The sequence below is a fragment of the Microtus oregoni genome, unplaced genomic scaffold (genome assembly GCF_018167655.1).
Source record: "Microtus oregoni isolate MIOR12 unplaced genomic scaffold, Mior012 000109F_ref0000275, whole genome shotgun sequence".
Classification (NCBI taxonomy): domain Eukaryota; kingdom Metazoa; phylum Chordata; class Mammalia; order Rodentia; family Cricetidae; genus Microtus; species Microtus oregoni.
The window spans coordinates 1,156,845-1,174,932 of NW_024544727.1; the positions used below are offsets into that span (position 1 = coordinate 1,156,845).

Sequence of the window (18,088 nt, forward strand, 5' to 3'; positions counted from 1 at the left end):
TAAAGATTTTAATTAAAAAGTTATCCATGTGTGGGTGCATATGTGTATACACATTCATGTGTATGTGTGTGCATGCACGCATATATGCATATGAGTGCACACATGTGTGGAGGCTATAGGTTGACACCGGGTGTCTTCTATTCTTTTTTTTTAACCGTATTTCTTGAGGGTCTCTCATTGAACCTGGACTTTACTAGACTGGCTGGCCAGAAAATTCCAGGGACCATCCTGTCTCTGCCCAGGTAGCAGTGAGGCTAAGGGACACACTGCCATGCTCAGCTTCTATGTGGGTGCTGTTCTCATGCTTGCAAGAGCATCTCTCTCCTGCTCCGGTAGATCAGATCTTTTCACCTCTGCAACCCAAGTTCCATAAAGTCTACATGCTGGAGTTTCAGGACGTGAGAGTGTCATTAAGTATGTGTTCTCCAACTTCAGGCAAAGATTTCAAAGCCAGGAGAAGCTGTGTGCTAAGGTCTGCTTCCTGGCTGGAGTATGTGGGAAAGTTGTCCCTGGGGAAAGCAGAGGCCACCCTGTGGCAGGACACAGAGACATGTGTGAAATGGGTGTATTTCCGAGGACTTCCTCATCAGCCAAGGCAACCTTCTTCATCTTCTCCGGGAGATCCCAGACTCTGAAGGGTGACTACGCCCACATGTGAACACACAGTGACCACGCACACATGAGCTGACAGTGAGGTGGGCGTCACCCATGGGTCAAGCGCCCTTGCCAGGCCTTTGCCTTGTGCAGTGGACTTCTAGGATGGGCTATGCTCTCTCCAGTCACAAGTTAAAACTCTCTCTAGTTTTCAGAGCAAGACCAAGGTCCCCAGCTGTATGAAGAGGCAAGCTGCACGCTTTAAACCCCTCGGCGAAGGCCTGCCTCGAGCCAGATAAAGTCAGGATTTGCAACACAAACTTGCAAAGCAATTATTGTTACCAAAGTCGAAACGCTCAGATTGGAGAGAGCAAAAGAAATCAATGATAATTAAATTCTTCTATAAACACGGCCCCTACCCTCTAGGGGCTCTTAGCACGACACACTGTCCGGGAGTCGGCTCTCATTACAGAAAAAACACGGGGCTCGTTTTCTGGGCGAGGACCAGACCAAATAAATCTTTCTGTTGCTCGCCTTTGTTAAGTTGTAAGTCACTATTTTCAGAGAGCAGACGGGGGCGGGGGGAGGGGGGGAGGGTACGTGTTGGGGAGGGCTGGGAGGCACGGGACACAGAACTAGAAAGAGCTGTCATTCACTCCGGTAGCACAGATGTGGGCCTGTGGCCACCAGGGATGCTCTGTAACCCCGAGTGGGGCTTGGGGATCACAACACATGTGTGCCCACGTGGGATGCCTGCCCAGGGAAGAACACACAGACCGAGTCCCCACAGCTACTCCCTGGTGACAAGCACTGCACAGGCACAGCACAGGCACAGCACAGGAGTCTAATGTCATCGGTCTAGAACCAACCTAGACTCTTTCTTTCCCAAAGCCTCGGCTGGATAGACACACCCCACACGTGTTGCTAAACTGGTCCTGGCAGAGAAGTGGCCGTTTCCCTGTTTGTCTCAGGGTGACAATTGCCTGAGTTCTGTTTAAAAAGGCCTACTCCCTGGCTGGGAGCGCGGGGCAAGGAACTGTGGCATCCTCAGCCCTTCTTGGTGCAAAACAAAGGCTCAAGGGCACAAAGGACAGGCACCTGGGGCTGGAAGAGCTGGCAAAAGTTGCCTTCGGTTCCACCCCTTGGAGAATCTCAGGACGTCTCTAAGCGGACACTCCTCAGCTCTGAAGCAGGGATAGTAAGATCCACCGGGAGGCGGCTCTGTTACTCAGCGACTCTCAGATTCCTGAGATACAGAGTGGTCCACTCTCTACTTCAACAACACCCGCGAGGCTTCCCACTCAGGGCTGCTGCGGGGAATCAGGGGAACCCCATTTTTGTTAAGAGATCATACTTGAGGAGGAGGTGGCTATGGTGGTTATGTCAAGGACAGGATTGGATGGGGCTGGCTGGCTAAGGGTCCCCCAGGAACCTGTGGAGAATCCAGCTTCAAGTTACATCTCTCTCTGATTCTGATTGTCTGCCTTGGTTGACACTTTAGCTACAGGAGGAGAAAGGTTCTTTTACACCTTCTTTTGGGAGCATGGAAAGAGCCTTCTAGAAATTTCCTGGGCACTCCCTGCCTCATCCTTATACTATTCCAGGGAGCTAGAGGGTGGTGGGCCAGGAGACTGGGGCAGACACACTGAGCACTGTGGTTTCTGTGCCACTGACCCTCTGGTGACCACAGCCCCGTGGGTGTATCTGAGTGTAGGTGTTTGCTCGGAGGCAGGGAACGAAGGATGCATGGAAGCAAACAGGGACCGCCCCCCCATACTAACACTGGGCAGCTCCTACCTGTATGGCTGCTCCCCAGTATGTGTCCTCAGATGTCTTGTGAGGTTCGCAGATCTGGGGAAGATCTTGCCACAGTACCTGGGGCAGAGGGAAGAGAGTTGGGAGAGGCATTAGGGTGGTCCACACTACCCTTTTCCAGATTTCTCCTCATGCAGAGCCCAACTTAGAGGCCTCATGGCTGGTGGTAGGAACTGCCATGCCAGAATCCTAGTTAGTCCAGACATCTCAACAAAGCACAAAGCAGAGGGACAGGCATCACTTCTTTAGTCTAGGGGCTGTAGTGGCTGGGATCAGTAAGGGAGCCTTGGGAGCATGTCTTCCCAACACCATGGCCAACGGCAGAAACTGCAGCCCTGGGCTCACCATCCTTCCTAGTGCTCTGGTGAATGCTGACCAGCCGTGCTCCTCTAGCCTCTGAGCTCAGCCAGGTGAGGCTCAGATGGTCCGGCACAGCGGATGGTTTTAGAAGCTCTACCCATGTTTCTCATGTGTAGCAGGTGACATGGAACAGACAGAGGGCCAATACCCTCACGGAGCTTCCCTGTGACCCCAAGGGGCACGCCGAGCCTCACCTGCACGTGTATCTCTCCTTGCCCTTCCTGAGGATGGGATCCGAGAGCGTCGGGGGTGGGGACCGGAAGTTGAAGGGGTGGTGAGGCAGGGGCTGCAGGGAGCTGCCTGAGTCGGCCTTCATGGCTGCAAAGCTCTCCAGCTTCTCTGTCATGGTTTCTATGGCTGACATCTGCAGGCACGGAGAAGGCAGAGATCACGGACTCAGCCTAGCTGTCGTCTGTCTTCAGAGAGTGGACACCTGGAGTCCCTGTGTCTAATCATATCAGTCACCCTCAGGTGGTCACTGGAGGCAGAGCCACAGCTTGCTCTGTCCTTGTCCTTTTTAGAACTGAAGCTATGGTCCTTTCAACCTGGTAGGCAGAGTTTGATTGAACTCCAGGCTATGCAGGCTCCACTGAGACGGAAGGCTTTGGTGTTGGGGGCACTGATCACAAGGCTGCGCCTCTCTGTCCATCCCATGGAAACCATGGGAGGATAAGGCAAGGGCCAATCCAATAGAGGAGTTAAAGAAACTCATGGAACAATTTCGTAGGACCCATCACGAGTTGAAATAGGTGTCCTAGTCTATATGCCTCTGCTAAACATTTAGCCCAGAGGCCAGTTTCTTCTTGCAGACCACAGAAACAGGGCTGGTGAGAGTAGGCAAAGGAAGACAGGGGTGGGGCAGGTGTGGATGGGGATGTAGAGGGAAAAGGTGCAGGCTCTCCAAGAGCTGGGAATGCTGGCAGAGACTAGACCTCACCAATGGAGCATGGGTGAACAAGAAGAGAAGGTGTGACCGCCTCACCAGGCTCCTCACTCGTGGCCAGATGCCTCTGCTGAGTGCTAGGCCCCTGCACAAGCTGTCCAGTGATGCCAGAATCTGGGACCCAGCTGCCCGCGAGTGAGCAAAGGCAGAATGCCACAGGGCTGTGATCCTTCTGCAAGGCTTCAGTCAGTCAGCCCTTCAGCTCCTTGTTGGAGTGCCCAAAAGCCTTCTCATGGGCTCTGTTTGCTGGGCACTGCCAACAGGGAACGGAGGGCTTTGTACTACTGCTACTTGGAAGCCTCATAATGCAGAGGCATTTGGTATCTGGGGAAACGATGGTAGGGCTGTAACAGAAACCCATCGAAGGCAGTTGAGTGGACACTATGTCCAGCTACAATGGTGAGTAGTCATTGGACAGCTCTGCAGAGGCTATAGAGATTTCGTGCTTTGGCCTGTTGAGATGGGACCACTCACACTACACTCAATCTTTGCAACTCATGCTCACTGGTGGGCAGCACCCTAAACAGCTTCACATCTGCTTGTCAAGTCTCAGATCCAGAAGGGCTTGGGGATGATGGGGCTGGGCACTGGAAGGGACAGGTTATTTAAGGTCCCTGCACAGTCATAATGCCTGTCTCGTGGAAGCCTTCTTTCCACGGTTACCAGGTTCTTTCTGTCTAAGTGACAGACAGTCTATCAGACTGTTTAACTGGTGACCATAAGTCATCTCTTTTCTGCCTCCTTATCCTGGCTCTAGGCCACAAGGGCAGGCAGAGAAGGTAGGCCCATGGGAGAAGTGGGCAGAAGGGACAATGGGCAGCCGGCCCCCCGCAGGCCTCTCTTCCTCAAGTCGGGTGGGTCCTGCTTGCCTGGCCCGCTCTGCCCCATCAGACATTCCCGTGAGCTCCGAGCGCAAACACAAACACCGGACGCGCCTGGCTGGCTTCTCGACTTTTTCCAGTCGGCCCTGGGAAAATTGGGGGAAGCTATTAACCAAACTCTGAGGCCCGATGGAACAATGGGAGCTCTAAGTTTAGCTGTGAACTCAGCCAGTGTGCAGGTTTCACAGACTGGGGCTTACCCAAGGCGGGAAGCTCGGGGCAGAACAATGCTCTAAGCAGGGTTAAGATTCGCTGGTGGCGAGGGAGGCATAAGGGCTAAGTCCTGCAGCCCATAGGAGGGGCCAGACCTCTTGGGATGACGACAGGACAGGACACTTGGAGGACTTTCCCTTGGACTTTGCCCTTGGGAGGTGGGGGAGCATGTGGCCCGGGGGCACAGGCAGGGACATTTGTAGGCTGGAGGGGTCTATGCTCCACTCCCTGAATGCAGGGCATTAAAAGGTTCCATGGGGCTGCTTGTGAATGTCTGGCTTCCTCTCTGTTCCCTCTGCTCCTCTCCCTTCTGCTCAGTCTGGCCCCTGCCTCTTTCCTTTATCTGGTCCTTGCATTGAAGCAGGCTAACGTATCACCCAGCTCAGGAATACCAGCCCCAGGGTTTCCTTATGGCTGACACTGTGGTCCTTTTGGCATCCCGAATCAGTTACATTCCTAGGGCCTGGGGTTCTCCCAAGCATAGGGCTCCAAGCATGGGCAAGAGGCCCCTAGACAAACCCCAGAGGGCTTTTCTATGAGAACAGCCCCTCCCCTGTGTTCTCCATCTCCACAGTGATCTCAAGAAAGGCTCCTCTACTTCCGGGGAACCAGAAACCCCCCAGGTCCAGAGCTTGTTCTTGTGGGGTCTAAGGACACCCATCTCAGATGCCCACTGTGGTTGTTACCTGGGGGTGGAACAGTAGTGGGGATGGCCGCAGGTACTTTTCTTTCAGGACTCCCACAGGGTCCGTCACCTTCCGCTTTTCTACCCTGCTGGACAGCAACACAGAGGGTTACATACCCCACCCCACCGAGCCACTTGGTCCTCCATAACATGCCTGTGCCGCGTTGATCATGAGGTTGCTGTGGAGGTGGCCACAGGGCTGCCCAGCTGGCCCCTACATGAATTCCAATGGGCCTTGAGGGCAGTGCGGACAAGGCACAGCTGCCCACTGCACAGACACCCCCAGCTCCCCAGTTGTTCTAGGACCCACCCACTCCCATCTTCTCTGAGCTCTCCTGAATCCTCTCCGACTGTTTACAGAACATTTTGTGCTGCAGTATAGACGTTCTCTGAAGGCTCCACCTGCACCAGCCTCCTGTCCACTGGCTGGTCATACCTGAGTGGTGGGGCTGCCCTCGGGGTCTCCTGCACACCCACAAGTCACTCCGCATTGCAAAGGCTGCACTCCTATCTCAGGCATTGGTGGTGTAGAAATCCCTGAGGTGTTTTGTCTAAACCCGCTGACCCTCTTGCCCCCCAAAGACACCAGCACGAGCTATCCTAAGTTGCTCTCTTGCATCCCACCTGAGGCCTGGCCTGGCCTCATTTTACCCCTTCTATCAGCTGGAGCCTTTGCTTCCCTGCCCTCCAGGGAACAGCAGCAGGAGAGGTGGGCACCGCAGCTGTAGGTCCCCAGAGGAGACAGCGAGGAAATCAAGAACTAGGGTGGCCATAGGAAGGGCTTTTGGACAGGGTAGAAATAAATACCAAGACACTTGGCAAGAGCTGTCAGCCTGGGGCTTCACTCTGGTAATTAAGGCCTGCCTGCTGTGGGGAGGGGTCTCTCACGACAGACACTCAGCCTTTCAGTCATCTCGGGATGGTGATGCTGGCAGAGAAAGGAGGGCCTTGATGACAAGCCTAGCATTGTGGCGGCAGCGGGGCAGCTCAGGACCCTCCTTACGGTCTGGCTGCAGGACTCTGTCCTAGTCTCCTGTGCCTGCACAGTGGAAAAACATTGCTGTTGCTTCCCCCGAGCTCATCCTTCTGCAGAGGCTCCTGTCCCACTGGTGGCCACAATCTTAGGTCCAAAGGACCAGCACTTAGCCTAGATTCCTGACATTACGAGTAGAGACCACATGAGGATATAAAGGGAGACTCTGGGCTCCTGTGGTCAGTTCCCATGATTCTCTTCTCTCAGGCTGACCATGGATTCCTTACAGCTTACAGAAAATGTGTGAGGTCTGATCAGTTTGGTAGACGGGTCGGGCAGGGGGCAGTAGGAAAGGCCGAGAAGGGGTTCACACAAAGTTCCCCCAGCCGTGGGGTCTAGCCAGGGGCTCTGTTTGTCTCTAAGTACCTGTTATGTTCTGCGTGAGCCCACGGGGCAGTTGGTGCCTTTTGCTTCCTGCCTTAGTAAAGTTCTGACTAGTACTTCCTCCTCTCTTTCCTCTCTGGAGCCTCAGCACTTCCTCATGCGAGCTGTGGGAGGCACATTTTCTAAGAAATACCTGATGGATATCTTTCTTGTTTCCTGGGATTATGAAGCCAGGATCTGCCAGAAAACAGAAGCATGGCTGGGCGGGGAAGGTGCAGCCGGGGGCCTGGTAGATAGATACCTGTAGGCCTAGGTGGCCATGCCCCCTGGGTAGCAGCTGTTCAGTGTGCTTCCCTTGGGATTTTCCCACAGCTTTATTACCTGCTTGCCTCTCTTAGAGTTTTGGGTCCATCCCCAGTCCTCACGCCATGGCCAGCCCCGAGGAGACAACAGGCACACAGGCCTGTTCCCTGAATATCTCTTGATGTGTGCTCACACATGTGCACAGACATGCCTGACAAAGCAGGGTCAATGTCAAATGTATGACCCCCTTCCTAGGATCACCCACTTCTTACTCCCTGTGACTCCCTCACCCAGCAGAGTCGGTGACATGCTGGCAGGGTTAGGGCTTCAAACATGGGGCCTGGCCCTCCTCTGCAAGCCCACCTTCTTCTTCGGGAAGCTCAATGCCTTTTCATAAGTCAGGGAGTAGATTCAAACTTGCCCTTCATTGGAACCAGTATCAGACAGGCAAGAATTCTGCCCTACTAGGACCAGCAACCCAGAGGCCCCCCTAGTATGGCTCTAGGGCAGTATGGGGCCACAGGGTAGTCTCAGGAGAGCGAAGCTGCAGAGAGACGAAGCAAGTTCTCAGAGGTAGAGTAGGGTGTGCTGACCCTCAGGAGAAGTGGAGGTTAGTTTCCGGAAAGAGCTGATGGGAGATGGGTCTAATGGAGAGGCTCAAGGTAGAAGATGCTACCCCTGAGGGAATATTGGAACACTCGTGGACTGAAGCTCCTCCCTGATGCCAACGAATGCACGAGTTAGGAGGCTGAGAGAGAAAGGGTGATAAACAGAGTCCCCACCAAATAACTCCATGGATGTGGGCCCCTGGGGAGAGAGAGTGAGGGCAGGCCATGTTAATACCTGTAGATGGGATCCATGAAGAAGGGCGAGGGCTTGGCATAGTGCAGGGACGGCTGCTGGGGCAGCTGTGCTGGGCAGACCTTAGCCAGCCCCTCGCCAATCCCTGGCTTCCGTTCACCGTAGACGTGGTTCTTCCGCGGTTCACGGCTGCCTCCGTTCTGGCTCGCCCGGGCCCTGCTGCCGATGCTCAAGTCTAACGGCTGCTCCTCACTGGATGAGGGGACCAGGGGGACCTTAGGTGTGAGCAGGGCAGGCTTGGCCTCTTTTGGTTTGGTGGTGAGGTCAAAGGGGCACTCCGCACTGGGGCCGCCCACCTTGAGGGCATCCCGGGGTGACTTTGGCTCAGCCTTGACCAGCAAGTTATGGGCGAGGGCTCGGTCCGTGAAGGGGTAGAGAGAGTGGGGGAAGTTAGGCAGAAACTGGAAGGGGAACACAGAGTGGTAGGGCAGCGAGCCTAGTTTCTTCTCCTGCATGCTCATGAAGCCAGGCCCGAAGTACTTCTCAGCGATGGATGCTATGGCCTTGATAGAGTCGCCTGCGGCTCCCGAGGCCGTCAGCAGTTGCTCCTCGGGTGGCGGGAAGAAGGAGTGTTGGGAGTAGAAGGCCGGCACCTCGGCCACACTGTTCATGGCCCCAGGGGGCACTGATCCACCCCCAAACTCAGGTTTGCTTTCAGATGACTTGGCCTTGGCCTTGTCTTCTCGGCCACTGTCCACGTCACTGTCCAGGTCTGAGCCCGTGCCCGTGGTGGTGTCCAGGTCTGTCCCCGTCGTGGTGTTGATGTCCTCAAAGTCGCTGCCATCCGACATGTCAGGGCTCCTGGCTTTGACCTTCTCGACGTATGCATCTTCCAACCGGCCGTCGAATTTCTCCTCTGGCCCCGTGGCCGCCGTGGCACCTTGGCTGCTGTTGCTGACCGCAGAGACAAGAGGCAGGGCTGGGTTTCCCAGCGGGCTGGGGAGCTTGGCGTCCTGCGCGTGGTTCAGGGGGCTCTTGAGCAGTGGCGTGGGAGGTAGCAGAGGCGGTCGTGGGTACAAGGATGGAGGAAAGATACCTGGGAATCCCGGAGTGAGCGTGGGGAAGGCTGGAGGGGCCGCTGAGAAGGGTAGGCTCCCAGGATGAGGTCTGGAGGGGAAGTACTCACTGAAGCCTAGCCCCCCATGGTTGAGGGTGGGGGAGGGTTTTGTCTTGTCCATCATGGGGCTGGGGGTCAAGGGCAGGCCTGGGGTGAAGATGCCGCCCGGCGTGTAATGGTTCTTGCCCTCACAGAAGCGCCGGTGCTTGTTGAGGGAGGAGGTGGTGCTGAACATTTGCCCACAGTCTTTGCACTTGATCTGAGTTCGGCAGTCAGCGTGCATCCGCTTGTGCCGGCACAGGTTGGAGAACTGCGTGTAGGACTTGTGGCAGACCTCACCTGAAATACCCACGGGAGGCAAGTAGAGATGCAGTGTGAGATCCCCGTGACTCCCAGGTACAGACGCAGGCTGGGGGCTGGCAAAGATCACCGTGCCTTTTCCCTGGGGTCCTGGCCTGGGGGACCATGGTGTCTTAGCTGTCTGTGGTGGGAAGCAGGGCAGGCTGGGGGCTGGCAAAGATCACCACACCTTTTCCCTGGGGTCCTGGCCCCGGGGGACCGTGGTGTCTTAGCTTTCTGTGGTAGGAAGGGTGGCATGTTTATTGATGGCTGATTCTCACCCTGAAGTATAGCTAATTCCTACACTGTGATCTTTGGAAGTCACTGGGAAGACCGTCTGTGGTCCAGGTTTGTGTGAGGGTAGAGCAAGGACACACAACACCTAGTTTCATTGGACTAGGAGGTGGCTAGCTCAGAACATCATCGTGACCTGCCTCAAGGCGGTGACCTTGGTTGGCTGTTTCTACAAGGGAGCAGCCCCCTCTTCCTAGTCTAAAATGCCACTTTCTTTCTGTCCCCATCTCTGTTCCAGTTCTTGCCACCAGCATCTCAGGAAGGGATGCCCCAGCAGTTCTCAGGAGTCCTAGAGTTAGGGTCTGTGTTGGGGAGCAGGGCTTGTCCAGTTTTGGGGTTAGCCAAAAATGGGGTGAAGCTTTGTCTATGACCTTCAGGGGAAGGGCTGGGGCCCATGCTTTCAAACTTGGAAAGCCTCCTAGTAAGGGTCTCTCAGTTTGGGGGTCCAGCAGGGTCTGTTCTAGCTGACAGACACCATCAGGTCTCTTACAGGATAGGGTAACACCAGCAGGACCTCAGTCTAGTCTAGAGGCTCAGAAGACCACAGAGCTACCTTCCTGAAGCCTGGGAACTGGAACATTTCACCAATCTTTCTCCTTTTCTACCATAAAGAAGGTATATGTGTGTATGGTGCACATTCTTCCACACACTCTTGCCTCCCACTGACAGGGACACGCACATGCACACATGCACACGCATACGCACACACAGTGTATATGTTGCACATCCCTCCACACACTCAAACCCTTATAATCCTCTCTCTCCTCCCACTGTCAGGGACATGCACACACATGCACACACACACACATGCACACACACACGCGCGCACATGCACACGTACACACACACCCTGTGACTCTCCCCACAGGACAGTCTGCTTTCTGCAGCATGGTGGAAACTGTCTCTTGCTTTCTTTCTCCAAATCCCGAGTTGCCACTTTAGCTGAGACGTCTTTTCTCTGATACTATCACATACTTTAATCACAATATCTATTTATATTAGCTGCCCCGCCTTCTTGGTCATCATGGCAGGACATTTTTCTGGCTGAAAGGAGTCAAACTTTGGTTCATTTAATCAAATCTTCCCTTTTTGGGATACTGTTCTGGGAGAAGTACCACATTTAGATGGTCTATAAATAGCCTCACCTCATTCCTGGTCTCCCAGAGGGAACCACAAGGCAGATCCCAAGCTCAGGTTACCTGGACAGACTAGACAATCAGCACCCTTGCTATGTTCCTGGGTCCCCAAAGATCCTGGTGATACCTACATATAACCTCCTGCCATTACTCAGGGCTCTCCTGGGACAGAGGGACCCTTGGTTCCTACCTATTACTACAACCGGGAAAGAGGACTCTGTGGTAGATGGGTTATAGATACCTGGGCAGTCCTAGGAAGGGCAGGTCCCAGACATTGAGAATGGCTGCCAGGCAGCCAGAGCCACCCAAAGAAGGTGGCAGCTTCTGGAATGGGGAGAGTGCTGAGACTGTTACATTGTGTTGGGTATGAGAAGCCGAGCTGATAAACCTGCCAGGACAGGAAGGGACCCTAGGCAGGATTCCCTTTCCTTCTGGGATATGTGTGTAGATGCACATGAGCACAGGCAAGCATGCATGCGTGCATGCGCGCACGTGCACACACACACACACACACATGCACCCGGGGAGGGGTAATAGTGCCAACTTACTAGCTCATACTGTACACTCTTACACATGCACACAATTCCTTCAAAGATTTTCTTTTGAAAAGTATCCTAAGAATGTTTCTGTGGCCCAGACACTTTCTTCTTCCCCCCTTTCATTTTGCCGCCCCTGCCCCCCATATCCACATCTGAGCTCCCTGATGAGAAAGATGCTATCCCGGTCTCTGTGCTCAGTGAGGTGAGGATTTGCGGGCTTCTAGACATTGTTTGCACACCCAGGTTTCACTTGGCAGGCAGACGTAGAGTTCGCTTATATGTAGCCGGTGCCTGGTTACTGGGGACTCTTCTTCGGAAGGGCCACATTACTAGACTCCTGAGCTTCCTCCACCCTCCGTACACACCATGGTCTGGAGGATGCACACAGCGATCCATCACACACATCACACTAATCTGGCACAGGTGTGTCATTCGGATTGCGAGGCACGCTCATAAGGCCTGCCTGTCCACTTCTGGACATTTCCTTTTAGTTGACTACCCTTGGCCAAAGCAAGGTTGCAGAGATGGGCCATGCCAAAGACAAAGGGAGAAAGGGCCACAGATGCCAGGAGGTCCTTAGGAAACACCATGCTCAGGGCATGCCATCTAGAAATGGTCACATTCAGACCCTCCCTAGGAGACATGGTGCCCAGAATATGTCATCGGGGACAGTCATACTCAGAGGTCCAGCTGGGGCTCAGCGAGGGTGGGAACACAGGGAGGGAGGGCAACTGGCCCCTTTTCCAGAAATCTCCATCATTAGAGTCAGCTTTGCCTACTACGCCCCTCCAGCTACCGCAAGGAAATCTGGAGGTGTGGGAAGATGTGGGACGTCGGAAGGGGAGAAGGGTGTGTCTATAAACATGGAGTATCACATGCCTTGTGTCCAACTAGGACCTAGGAAGCCAATAGAGGCTTCTGGGTAGATGGGGGTCCTCAGCGGGGACCTGGCGGGGGCAGGCTGGGCAACTCACATATGAATGGCTTCACCGTGCTGTGGATATGTTTGTGCTGTTTGAGGCCGGAGGATGTGGCAAAGGTCTTGCCGCAGTCGGGGCAGGCGTGGGCCCGGGCACCAACGTGCTGTGAGCGGATGTGACGCTGGAGGTTGCTGGGATCCGTGAACACCTAGGGGAATAGATGCTGTTGGTGCATGCATGCCACCGTAAGCCTAGGGGTCTGAGGGCTGGGCCCTGCCACTCTCCCTTGTCGCCCCTGCGTTGGGATGGTTGATACAGGTCTCGCTGTAGCAGCGATTACTAGAGGAACCTTAGTGGGATGTGGAACCTTTCCTGGCCTCGATTTCCCTGCCAGTGGCCTCAGAATACTGTGACTCAGAGACTCCAAAAATACTTAGTGTTTTCCAGAGCACTAACCGGGTGGTCTTGGGTCTGGGGGCTTCACCCCTGCCACCATCGGCATTGCACACTGGCAGGGGGCACAGGGCTGCCCCTGAGAAGACTCAGCTCTGGTCGTGGCTCTGTTTTTTTTGCAGAGACTTTCTGCCCTTCTCACTAATGCAGAAGGACCTAATGAGCTTAGGGCATCTGATCCACTACACGATATCTCTCAGCCTCTCAGGAGTTTTCCACACGTGGGGTGACTGCGTGCCCTACGGGGCGGGTGCCGGTACCTTGACACAGTTTTCACATTCGAAACGCTTGCCGCTGTCGTGAGACATCTGGTGGCGGATGAGGTTGGACTTCCAGTTGAAGGCCTTGGGGCACTGGTCGCATTTGTACTCCCGCTCCTCCGTGTGGACGATCATGTGTTGCTCCAAGCTGTGTACAGAGGATGGGGATCACTCTAGGGTCCACTTGTCTGGACGAGGAGGTCTCCTATCCCATATGGTTTGCTCTCCTGTGTGTGGCCCCTGCATGCTGGCTGCAGGTCCATACTCTTCCTCTTTTGGGGGTCACTGGGAATAAGAGAAGACAGCCTACCCATCTTAGAGGAAGAAGTCAGTGCCCGAGCCACCTTGACTCAAAGCTGCCCTGTCCTCCAGTCAGCCAGGGGCAGGGTGGAAGCCTAGGCGATCCTTGTCAGATGATCCCAACGTTAGGGCTAAGTTTGTGTCTGATGCTGTGGTTGGAACTATAATCCCAGCATCCAGGAGGCTGAGGCAGGAGACTTTCGAGCTCAAAGCCAGCCTGTACCACACAGCTAGCCCATATCTTGGAGGATAAAACAAACAAAACAAATGCCCCCAAAACAAAACAAACAAAGCTTGAGCCTAAGAGAAAGTGTTCAGGGTACCAACACTGTCATAAGTCCCAGAGTAAGACCGAGGCCCTGAAATTTAAGTCAGCCCTTACTGGCTGACCAAATACCAATCAAGGAGTGGTGGGCAGTGGTGGAGTGGGTTGTGGATGAGAAATACCACAGCAGTGAGAACAGCTGTTCTAGGGGCCGGCTCCTCTTGGCTGCACTAGCAACCCCTAAGCCCCTCCTCCCTGGGGACTCTGCCTCTCCTGTCCCCAGGATGACCGTTAATCTTCATGAGCAAAGCAGTAATATATCACGGCCCGTTAATTACGGGGCCCAGCCATCCGTTTAGAGCAGAAACGCCTGCTCCTCTAGCTCCCAGAGATTGTATCTTTTCCCTGTTGTTAATTGTGATTTATGTGTTTATGTAAAGAAAACACGGACCCTCCTCTCAGCCCTGTTTCTCTGCGACGCGCTCAGGCGGGATTTGCCCACACGCTTTTTCTCAGTCATCTGCTCAGGGTGGAGGGTCTGCTGTCCCCAGGGAGTCCGTGATGGGATTGGTGGCAAAGCCCTAGTAATCATAGAGCCTGTTAGTGGCCTGATGGGGTTTTGCTCTGACTTTGCAAGATTGTCCTGAGCAAACTCTTCAAAGGCAGGGCCTCTGAGGCTGGAAAAGTTCTCAGACTCCTCCATGCTTCGGAGCACTGGGGCCAGTGTGGTCCTGGCTTTCCCCACCCAGAACCTAGAATGCTCTTTTGTCCCAGGGGTTTATATAGGTCCCCAAGGATTCTGTGCCTGGGTCCCCACATTGGTCTGGCTTCAGGGCAGATTGGGCCTGCTCCAGCTGCCTGTGTCTGGCTGTCACTCAGCTGGGCTTGAAGCTCTCTTTGCCCATGGCTCTGCAGTCTCTCCCTGGCAGGTGGCCATGAATGATCCTTGAGTGGGTCCGTTGAGAAGGGCCGTGTATGTCCACAGAACAAGGTTGTTCTACATCCCTTCTACGGTGGATGCTGCACCCTGCACCTCTCAGTTTGGGGCCTTATTGCAAAAGTATCACTGGAGCCAGGTGGTGGCAAGACCACGCTGGTCTGTGAAAATAGAGAGTTCAGGCTGTGTGTAGGGCAATGGTGCCAGTGGCCTGCAGACCAGGCCCAGTGGGTCCTCCTGCTGGGGCCAGGCCCTTTACAGTGAGAAAATACCTGCAGCTTCCATCCAGCCATGTGCACCTACTCTGTTCCCAGTGCAGCGAGGCAGCAGGTAGGAGGCCTTGGTCTCCTAGCCCTAGTGTCCAAGACTGACAGGGAGGTAGGCTGGAGACCAAGGGACTGCCAGCTGGAGGGAGTGGGAGGTGGGGTGGGACGGCACCTGTATTTGTTGGGGAACATCCGCTCGCAGTCCTTGCATTCATGAGCTTGCCCATCGCTGCCCCGGCCAAGGCCCTCGGGCTTGAGGTCCTCCCCGAGGCCCTCGTAGAGCGGGGCCCCCGCAGAGCTGCAGGCATACTTCTTGTGGCGCCTCAGGTCCAGCTTGCACTGGAAGAGCTCATCGCACTCCTCGCAGCGGAAAGTGGGGTCCTCTGTAAGACAAAGGGCGAGGAGGTGAGCGGGGAAAGCCAGGCATCCAGCCCTGGATCCACAGGGGACCCATTGCCCCAGGGCTTCCATCCTACCCTGGCTGCTCCTACTCAGCTTCCTTCCAGCCCTTGTCCTGGCTGCGCAGGGGCGCAGAGGTCACAGGACAGACCAGACCATGCTGGAGGACCTCATCTCGGCATCGTGGAAACACTGAGCAATTTCAGGCTCCTCCCTGCATCCCTAGCGGTCACTGTGGATTCAAGGAGGCCCTGCCTTGGAGTGGAGAAGGAAGCCAGGCCAAGGGCTTTGTTTATGAATTAGGAGAAAAAAGCAGGCAGAACTCCATCGCATATAATAAATTATTGTCGTCAAGGTCAAACAAATTAAAGGGGGGCAGCTATTATTAAGTTTATGAGGCAGCATCCCGAGCACAGTGCCAAACCAAACAATTAGCCCGGAGCTGTAACTGGGGCGGGTCTCTGCACCCTGCCCCGCCTTCCTGCTGCTGTTAGCCTTTCAGCTTTCACCCAGGCCCGGAGAGAGAACACCTGCTCTCAGATCTTGCACAAAGAGGGCTTATGTGCACACGTGGGCATGAACATGTGCAGTCTGTGTGCGCTCTGAAGTTGCATGCGGATACGTATGCAACTGTGTCTGTGTGAGTGTCTCATCCCATCGGTACCCATGTTTGCGAAGCCACATGTGGATGCGAATGCATGCCTGGGTGTCTGCATCTAGACTTTGGTGAATGGGCACATGCACGTATGTGTACCTATGTGTAAGCATGGGTACACGATTATGTACATAGCTACATGTGTGATGTGTTAGCGTATTTTCACATTTGAATACACATGTATTTATGTGTGTCTGCATAAATGAACATGTAGGTATTCATGAAGATCTTCATGTGACTTTGTATGTATTTTTCTGTGTTATGTGTGCATGGGTATATGTGTTCTATACATCTGTGGACATGGATGATTATATAAGGTGTTTGTGTATACGTGTGTGGATTTGTGTCATTGTGTACACAGTTGTGAATAAGCATGCACGTGTTTGTATGTATGTAAGTGGTCACATGTTAGGGGTTTGCATTTGTATGCTAATGTGTGTGTCTGTGTCTATGAATGCTGCATGTGAGGGGCATGTTTGCATCTGTGTGCATGTGTAAATGTGTAGGGAGGTGTATTGGGTGGTTGTGAGGGCTGGCCTGGTATCCAGCAGTAAGCAGGGACTTAGATCAGGCCAGAGGCAGTGTTGCTCCTGGCCCTAGCTCTCACCAGAGAGACTACCATAGCCACAGACTGTTTCTGAGCCTACAGGAGATGCTTAGCATCTCCATGCCCTGAACAGCATGCAGTTCTAAACAGGGACCCTCTCCTGCTACCCAGAAGCTCTGCTGAGTGGAAGTGTAGAGGTGATGATATTCAAGTATCTGTCCTGGGCTGTACCTGGTACTCCTAACAGTGGGCACCAGGAATCCAAGGTGGGACTCTGCAGGGCTGGGTGTCAGATGCACAGCCAAGCCCAAGCAATGATGCTCACTATGACCCCAGTGCACTCAGCTAGTCATATCTGAGAAAGGGGAAGTGCCTGGGTGCCAGGGAATAGACACGTGTGTGTTTAGGGCTGACTGGAAGGCACTACTGATTTTCAGAGTCCAGACATCCTGGCCCCACTGGCTTACCTCAGCAACATAGAAGCCTCTTTTGGGAGGAAAATGAGACCATGGAAGGAAGGTGCTGTGGGTCCTTTGAGTCAGTGGAGTTCTTTCCTATATGTAGCCCTGCCATGCCAAGCTGTGCTGTGCTGTACCCTGCTGTGCCTGCTGTACAGTGCTGTGCTGTGCTGTGCCTGCTGTACAGTGCTGTGCTGTGCTGTGCTGTACCCTACTGTGCTGTACTGTGTGCGCAGTGCTGTGCCCTGCTGTACAGTGCTGTGCTGTGTCTGCTGTACAGTGCTGTGCTGTGCCCTGCTGTGTCTGCTGTACAGTGCTGTGCTGTGCCCTGCTGTGCCTGCTGTACAGTGCTGTGCTGTGCTGTACCCTACTGTGCTGTACTGTACAGTGCTGTGTGCGCAGTGCTGTGCCCTGCTGTGCCTGCTGTACAGTGCTGTGCTGTGCCCTGCTGTGTCTGCTGTACAGTGCTGTGCTGTGCCCTGCTGTGCCTGCTGTACAGTGCTGTGCTGTGCCCTGCTTTGTGTGCTGTACAGTGCTGTCCTGTGCTGTGCTGTGTGCGCAGTGCTGTGCCCTGCTGTGCTGTACTGTACAGTGCTGTGCTGTGTGTGCAGTGCTGTGCCCTGCTGTACAGTGCTGTGCCCTGCTGTGCTCTGCTGTGCTGGGAAACAAGGATTGTATTCTTGCCTTGGCTTGGAGGTCTCCACCCATAACATCTCCAGGGAAGGCCCTGAATTCCCCCTTAGGTGCCAGAGTGGGACCACATGACTCACAGGATAGGGTGGGGAGGAGGCAGGCACAGGTGATTCACACAAACAGCAATGACCTTCCATTTCTACAGAAGGAATGAACTACAACTCAAAGAGGGGTTCTTCTCAGAGCAGCGAGCTGTGAATATCGTGGATGCCCATGTGGAGACTCACGGGGCACTCTTTGGGGCAAGCAGCATGCCGAGAGCCTCCACCCAGGGGTATTCCCTGTATCCCTCCTCTGTCACTGATCAGCTGTGATGGGCACTGTTCACTATTTGGGCATGAGATGCAGGGTATCAGGGCCCTGACTTCCCACAGAGGATGGAGGCTGACAGTCAGACACTATTAGCATTTGGAGGCATTCCCGTCACCCTTCACACCAATCCTGGTGTGGGTTTTCAGAGTCTGGGCACACTAGGTACATGCTATCACGGAGTTCCCCATGCCCCCCGTGGTTCTACAGAGCTGCTGCTGAGGGCTGGAGGGGATGGATGTATGCAGA

The 18,088-nt window shown here is 54.3% G+C and overlaps 1 protein-coding gene across 1 annotated transcript in view; it reads right to left on the reverse strand.

Annotated features, from left to right (window-relative positions):
* Positions 1-2,959: 2,959 nt before the first annotated feature.
* LOC121443532 (histone-lysine N-methyltransferase PRDM16-like) overlaps positions 2,960-18,088 on the reverse strand; it is a 133,460-nt gene continuing 118,331 nt past the window's right edge. Inside the window, exons 5-10 of the mRNA XM_041645297.1 lie at positions 14,951-15,161; positions 13,011-13,158; positions 12,352-12,505; positions 7,995-9,408; positions 5,493-5,577; positions 2,960-3,133 (exon numbers count right to left, since the gene is read on the reverse strand). Of these exons, the coding sequence (XP_041501231.1) occupies positions 2,960-3,133; positions 5,493-5,577; positions 7,995-9,408; positions 12,352-12,505; positions 13,011-13,158; positions 14,951-15,161 (2,186 nt within the window). The remainder of the gene's footprint in view (positions 3,134-5,492; positions 5,578-7,994; positions 9,409-12,351; positions 12,506-13,010; positions 13,159-14,950; positions 15,162-18,088) is intronic.